Genomic DNA, 6,978 nt, shown 5'->3' on the forward strand with positions numbered 1-6,978 from the left:
GGCGAGCCATTCGGGTCGTGATCGCCGTCTCTCCTGTCTGCCCGCATGCCTAGCATACTTCTCGATACCCTCGTGTAGTTAGACATATTGGTAATACATACCTTACCACAATAATTTGGTTTATAACAACTTCGGCGAAGAACGGGACACTAAAATATAATCGTAATAGATTACTTCATGGATACAAAGCAGGGTAACGTGCTACTGTGGGATAGATTACTCAACCTAGAAGACGCAATAATTAGCCATAAAATGCATAAAAATCGGACATTTTATCTATTTGTAAATGACTTTGATATATCGACCTTGCAGTCCTATTCGCTGGCTTGAGGAGGAAAACCTGTATTCCTATTGGTCACCTCTATATTCCTTCTTAGGCCTGCGGGTGTCGTGTATTATCTGTCATATGTGCCTGGAATCAAACGTTCTTTCCTGGTTGCAGTTCGTTTTTTGCCAGTAATGATTCGTGGTATGCACTTATGAGGGAGACTTTGCTATTCTGCTTCATATTTAATCTAAACGGGCTTGTCAATAATGACCTTTTTTGCACATCTTGCGGTACTTATTTTTCTGTACCATTATATTCGAGAGAATTTATGCTTACGAAGAATTATTGGGTCACCACATTTGTTTATTAATGGCATGTACTAAGTATTTTTATTTTCAGTTAGATAAACTTATAAAAGCATCACATTGATTCATCCACGTTTGCTGCAGGAGTCGTAATGCGCCGCCCACCGAAGTTGAAGTCATATTGTCGGGCAAACTTCTGTGTTTTTCTCCTGGGAGTGTTCATAGGCATGTTTGTCTTTCGGCTCCTTGATATGCGGGGTCTTTTTGGACGAAGAGCAGCTGTGCATTTGGAAGAAATAGAACCTCGCTATTTTCATGCCCACAACATTAGTGGTCACCATGCGGGTAATCTTCTATCCCATTCTTTTGATGACTGATATCATGCTTTCAATATGTTTAAAATCAGTAGTTTGCACATGTTAACTTTTTATTTTACACGTATTAATGTTTACTTATATCGTTGCACCTGAACGAGGTTTATGGTTGCACTATTGATCATAAGGAAGTGCTTAAAGCGATGAACTGCTGTGTTTTTTGCAGATGAGCACACTCTAGCCGATTCGATGGCAAAGAAGGTTCGCGTTTTTGCCATCATCCTGACGATGCCTAAGTCCAAAGGCACCAGGGCCGTTCACGTGAAGGCCACATGGGCACGGCGATTTAATGGCTACGTGTTTATCAGCTCTGAGGAGGACACTAATTTGCCATCGATCCGTGAGATATGCTTCTTTGCGCTTGTAAAATGTGTCATCTTGAATCTGAGTCGAAAATTCATCTCTAAATTTTCAGAGTTTAGCTATTCATTTTCCACATCCGGAAGCATACAGCCTTTGCATAAAAAGACAATATAGTGAGGGCTGGGGAAGCGAGTGAATCGCTACATATTTTGTTAATTAGTATTCTAACTGATGTCAGATGCCGTGCTGTTAGTCCAACATCAGCGACAAGCATTTGAAGTGTTGAATCTCTTAGATAGCAATATTCAGGCGAATATTTCCAAAGGTTGATGAAGCCTTGGAATACACGTTTCTGGTCCAAGTTATTCTCAATTTTCCATTCTGCTTGAATCATATTCAATACAGTGATATGTGGATAAAGGCGGTCAGTTCGATATGGTGCAGGATATTTCATATCAACGTTCAGACTAAAGTGGTCGGAGTCCCTGGGTTGAAATGGTTTGAGAATGGGTGTCAGGAATTTATATGGTTTGCAGGTCACACGTTTAATATGCACATTAGGCTGAATAGAAACCACCGCAGAGCTATATGCTCATCAACGTCAGATTCGGTTATCGAAAGTAGGGATAAAGGCCGCACTATGGTGATTTTCAGATGTCAGGGAAGCCTCTTCAGAACATGCCTTTCCTATTGTGTGTTGCGTAGGTCATGATGCGATTGCGGGTTTGTAGTAAGAATGAGAGGTCGTAGAAGTTAAGTGTTTACTACGCCGTTTTGTAGGCGCAGTGCACGACGAGAGTCGAGGCGCACTGTGGGAGAAGACACGTCAAGGTCTGCTTCACGCCTACAAATATCATTTTAACGATTATGACTTCTTTATGAAGGCTGATGATGATACCTATGTGATTGTGGAAAATCTACGATTCATTCTCTCCAGACAGGATCCAAATAAGCCCATTCTAATGGGTAGACGGTTCAAGGTAGGCTTGCTCGATTCCTCTTTTGTCTTCCTGTCTGTTATCTTCCTTTGCTTCAACTACTTCCGCTTACGTACCTATTAGGTACCATTTTAAAAGGAATTCTTTTAATTAGAATGTTTAGTACTTTGAAATCATAGCCTTTAGCTTTAACTCGACTTTGTCGTCTGGACTTTCTACCTGCTTTGTTCTTTTTACCGCTATCTTTCTTTGCCCAGTTTGTCTGCATAACTTCTACCCAGAGGTGCTATTTTGCGTACCCATAGTCTCTACCCCCCTGTGTGTAAGAATATATTCACTGACGAACTGCGTCTTATGTAGAATGCCATCTAGCTTCCAGACTGACATGCTTTGACCTACCCTGTATAATTCTGCTTAAACTGTCCCGTTTATCTTGCGTAAATGAGATTATCTCCGTCAAACTTTACAATTTGGATATCCTGGAGCTTCTTTGGTCCCGGATTTACCACTGTACAGAGAGCGGAGGCATTTGTCAGGACTTTAAGTCAGACCTGTGTGTGCTGGGCCGCAAGAATAAATATCCTTTTTTGTGCAATGTTTTCCCTTTGTGAAAGATCTTTTAAACCCACTTTATGGAATTAGTCCCCACCACTACGGTGCTTCATGCAACAACAAGGTTGACTTATGCAACATGGTGAAAATATTGCCTCGAAAACGCGCTAAAGGAAAAGTGGTGGTTTTTGAAACCTGGAGACTGAAAGAAAATCATCGCTTAATTAAAACATTAATTGATGGCATCGGTCAATCCACATGAGTTGTCTAGTTTTGCTTAATGTTGTCATGGGACTTTCTAAATAAATCTCCATTTCAGTATCACCCATTTGAGGCGTATATCTAGCAATATTTTGATATTTATTGCATTTTCTAAGATTCATTATAAAGGTGGAGCGTGTATTTGATTAGGTTCTTTTATTCTGGGTAATCATTCATAAATTTTGAGTTTACTTCGTTGCAGAAATATGTCAAACAGGGCTACACGTCCGGCGGTGCAGGCTACGTGGTTTCACGTGGAGCCCTGAAACTCATCGTCGACGGCATGAATAGTGGCATTAGGGGCTGTGGCAAGGGTGGAGGAGCCGAAGATGTCAATCTTGGCAAGTCTTTTTTTCGAACCAAATTTTAGGCGCTAATTTTATGTTAAACAAAATTTGAATTTTTCAATGAACTTGGGAATTATTTAAGGTTTGTAAAGCACCCCCTCCTTTATACGCTGCCTGAATGATCCATACTTGTTATTCTCATTTTTCTGAGGAGGATGCGTTTATCTCTTGACGCTTTTATCGACTGGCGACTGCCTGATTGGCCAATTCTTGGAGGTGTTATTCATGTCTGTATTGCAGCAACCTAAATTTTATTATTTTTTAAAAAGGAATTAACAGAATACTTAATGTTAAATGGTAACCTTATTATGCGATTGTTTAGCCGATTACTCAAGATAAATGATTTCGAGCCTCACTTCAATAACTACAGAATTGAAGTGTAGGGTTATCCCCTCTTGGGTTCTTTTCAAGACCGTCGCGAACAGTTATTTATTTACCTACCAAATGATTTCTGGAATTTGAATGTGAATTTCCACTTTACCTGTCATGTGTATAACATTCTCATTATCGTAAAGGTGTCGGAAATGTCTAAAGATATCTTATGCTGGTCATTCAGTTTCCTTAAGAAGCCATTTAACATTGACTGATCCTGTTTACTGTAATTATGATTCATCGCGTCTATTTCAAAACTGCCCTTTGGTTAGTAATCACGCCACTTTTTGTGAGGCCTCACACTAGCAAGTCAATCACATTCTCCCATACACGAGTTTCTGCTTTTGCATGGGGGACTAATGAAGATATCTGTTTTAAGAGGTAGTTTTTTTTAAAAAACTGAGCTAAATATCACGTTCAGGCTAATCGAAATCAGGGTGTTTAAGGCCAGTCCTCAGTTATCAACCTCGAGCCATACCCGATCAACCAGTAAAGTTAACTATTCTGATGGCATTGAAAACCTTAACTCCATTTTCCACTGAAGATTCAAATCAATTTACCAGTTTTTGATTAATACCTCAGCATTTATTTGGAGCTTGTTGACATTTGATCGTGAGTAGGATGTCAATTTTTTCCCTTTAATACATTAATGGATAATGCTTTTTCCCTTTGCGGTTACAGGAGCTTGCGCTGAAGCCGTGAACGTGACGCTAGTAGATAGTTTGGATGAACACGAGCAGGAGGTCTTTCATCCCTTCCCACCTGCCTATATGATCGACAAAAGGGCCATGGAGGCAACGTCTTGGGTGCAGTCTTATAATTACTATCCGCTCAAAACGGTGAGTTTTGTAGACATAACACTACCTGATCTTAGCATTTATTTTGCGATTGCATCACCGGTTGGAGGAGGCCTGTAAACAAATTCGGTATTGTTCTGAGATGGGGAATCGCTCTCTAGTGGTGTTGCCGCTTTTACCACGTTGTCTATTGCATTCAGTGTTGAACCCTTTCGTCAAATTCTCTACGGTTTTCAGCCAGTAGTTCTAAACATTCTTTCGCTCGTGATAACTTTAGCCAATTTTTTTTTTCACTTTCTTGCTCTGTTACTAGTAAACTGGATTCCTATCGAGCCGGTGAGTACATCTACGTTCCTTTTTATAAATCATACGTGCTTAAATTGACGTATTTGCGACTATCTATTTGCTGAGCCATAACCTCTCCTCCAGCTGATTTATTGACACACTTGAGGAGCTTTCGATACTTTGCTGTTCAAATGACCGCCTTTTCTTAGTTTTTAAACTGTCGACATTACTACGGCATGGCTTTTCTGGTGCCTGTGTATAAGCAATGCGAGTTTTATCATTACCACTCCAGGTGCTTCTCTTTTTTTCCATTTTGAGGCACTATTACTCCAAATGCCCTGCAACTGCAGCCTCCTGAGGTGTGTGTCACGTGAACGTTGGATTCTTAGGCCCTTTTAAACCCCATGCAGTTATGTGGGCTTCTACTTTTGTAGCTGAGATCTGTCTTAGTATTTGTGACCCACAGTTTCTCCCTTGGCGCTCCTTCCATTGCAAACGCCGTTTGTGGTGCGTTTCTGCCTTCTTCACTTCACATTATAAAGCTGCACCGTTTAAAAAGAATTATTTCCCGACTGACTTGTGATAAGAAACAGCACTTGTACTACGGCGAACTTTCTGCCCACGTGTTTGCATTTCGGGAATGGCATTAAGTGACATGCTATGTTTGTTTGATTTTCCGTGTAACTTGTTGTCGGTACAGTATTGTACGGTGCCTCTCATTGTCTTCTCTGCCATTTACCCTTTGAGGCACCTTGAATCCTTAGTTCATGAAATGTCGGTCGAGCTAAGCTGTCTGCTTCACCAACTCGCATGAGTCTTAGTAGATTCCTGAATTACAGAAGCTACTCCTTGTGAAATGGGTTGCATGGCGCTTGCAGAGGATACGGTGTGTAAGTGATGGCGCAGCCTGCGTGGTAGTAGAATGCAAATCGTAGAACTGATTTACATGACGAAATGCTGGTGATGAGTCGTTTGAGAAATGAATGTCCAGCAATGACATCACACGTCACTGTTAGGTGGTGATGTGGGTTGGGTGTGACAAGGACAACCGTTAGTAATGGATTGGTGGGGATGATGCTCCAAGTCGTTTAGCCTCGCATCAGATGAGTGGGGAGAGTTGTGGAAGCTTCCAACCACGTGGATGTCGCATTCTATACGTAGAGACATTGAATTAACAAGAAGTGGACTTGTAAGAGGGCTGAGTGGATATTCTCGTCTCCTTCACTTTGTGTCATAAAGCCGCGTCCTTGAAAAAGGATTATTTCCATCCAGACTAGCTTGTAATAAGAAATGGCACTTTCACTTCAATGCACGTTCTACGCACGAACAATTAATTGGATGTCCTCAAACCACCCACTACTCATTCTATCCCACAGTTCGCGGGCACACAGAATCCCATTACCTGAGGACTGTGTTCGCTTTGTGTCCATGTGTGTATGTGTGCGCTGAAGGCCAAGCCATCGGGTCTGATATCCAACAACTCGAAACTTCTCGACACAAATCCAGGGTGTGCAAGAAGAGCTACTTCTTCTTGAGTAGCACCAGCCAGGATTGGACGATCTGATGGAAGGAATTGCTATTCCTGCAGCACAGCAGAACGTCTCACAGGGTGGATCTTGTCAATAAGACGATTTGCACATTGGGATAGTAGGAGGTATGAAACTACTGTCCCATATTCCCTTCCCCTATACCCCTAATGACTTTCCTCCAAGTAATGTTTACTACCTTTTCTCGGCACTGGACAGGCGGCACCCACATGCGAAATAGAATGTACACTTGAGGGACGACAGTGCAGTAGGAGAGTAGGTTGCTAGATCTGGGAATTTTGCTCTTGAAGCCACGGTGCTTTGGTAGGCGTGGAATTCGCAAGCTTGTGTCTGGTTGGCAAGGCTTAGTTGTGATAAATCGTGGTTGTAATTATCTCAACGTATGCGATATTTTGTGTGGTTTTATTGCGATAGATTACTTTCGGTGGTAATGAACCACAGAGCGCTTTCTTTCGCCTTGGATGCCATCCGAGAACGAGCTTTGATGCATTAAATATGCGGAAAAGGTCTGTGTCGTAATCTGTAGTTCTTAACCATCCTATCCATTAGAAACACTTGCCACTCATCTGCAATAAGTGTTTGATGATGCTAGAGCAAGACGTGACATTCTCCTTGAATGAGCTGATTTG

The 6,978-nt window shown here is 41.6% G+C and overlaps 1 protein-coding gene across 1 annotated transcript in view; it reads left to right on the forward strand. All coding sequences in view use genetic code 11, as the record gives it.

Annotated features, from left to right (window-relative positions):
• Positions 1-286: 286 nt before the first annotated feature.
• EGR_04989 (Glycoprotein-N-acetylgalactosamine 3-beta-galactosyltransferase) overlaps positions 287-6,978 on the forward strand; it is a gene marked incomplete at both ends in the record, with an annotated part of 7,453 nt that continues 761 nt past the window's right edge. The window contains 7 exons of the mRNA XM_024494238.1: positions 287-342; positions 378-469; positions 718-918; positions 1,114-1,287; positions 2,031-2,230; positions 3,204-3,315; positions 4,402-4,559. Of these exons, the coding sequence (XP_024351332.1) occupies positions 287-342; positions 378-469; positions 718-918; positions 1,114-1,287; positions 2,031-2,230; positions 3,204-3,315; positions 4,402-4,559 (993 nt within the window). The remainder of the gene's footprint in view (positions 343-377; positions 470-717; positions 919-1,113; positions 1,288-2,030; positions 2,231-3,203; positions 3,316-4,401; positions 4,560-6,978) is intronic.

The sequence above is a fragment of the Echinococcus granulosus genome (assembly GCF_000524195.1).
Source record: "Echinococcus granulosus chromosome Unknown EG_S00034, whole genome shotgun sequence".
Lineage (NCBI taxonomy): Eukaryota > Metazoa > Platyhelminthes > Cestoda > Cyclophyllidea > Taeniidae > Echinococcus > Echinococcus granulosus.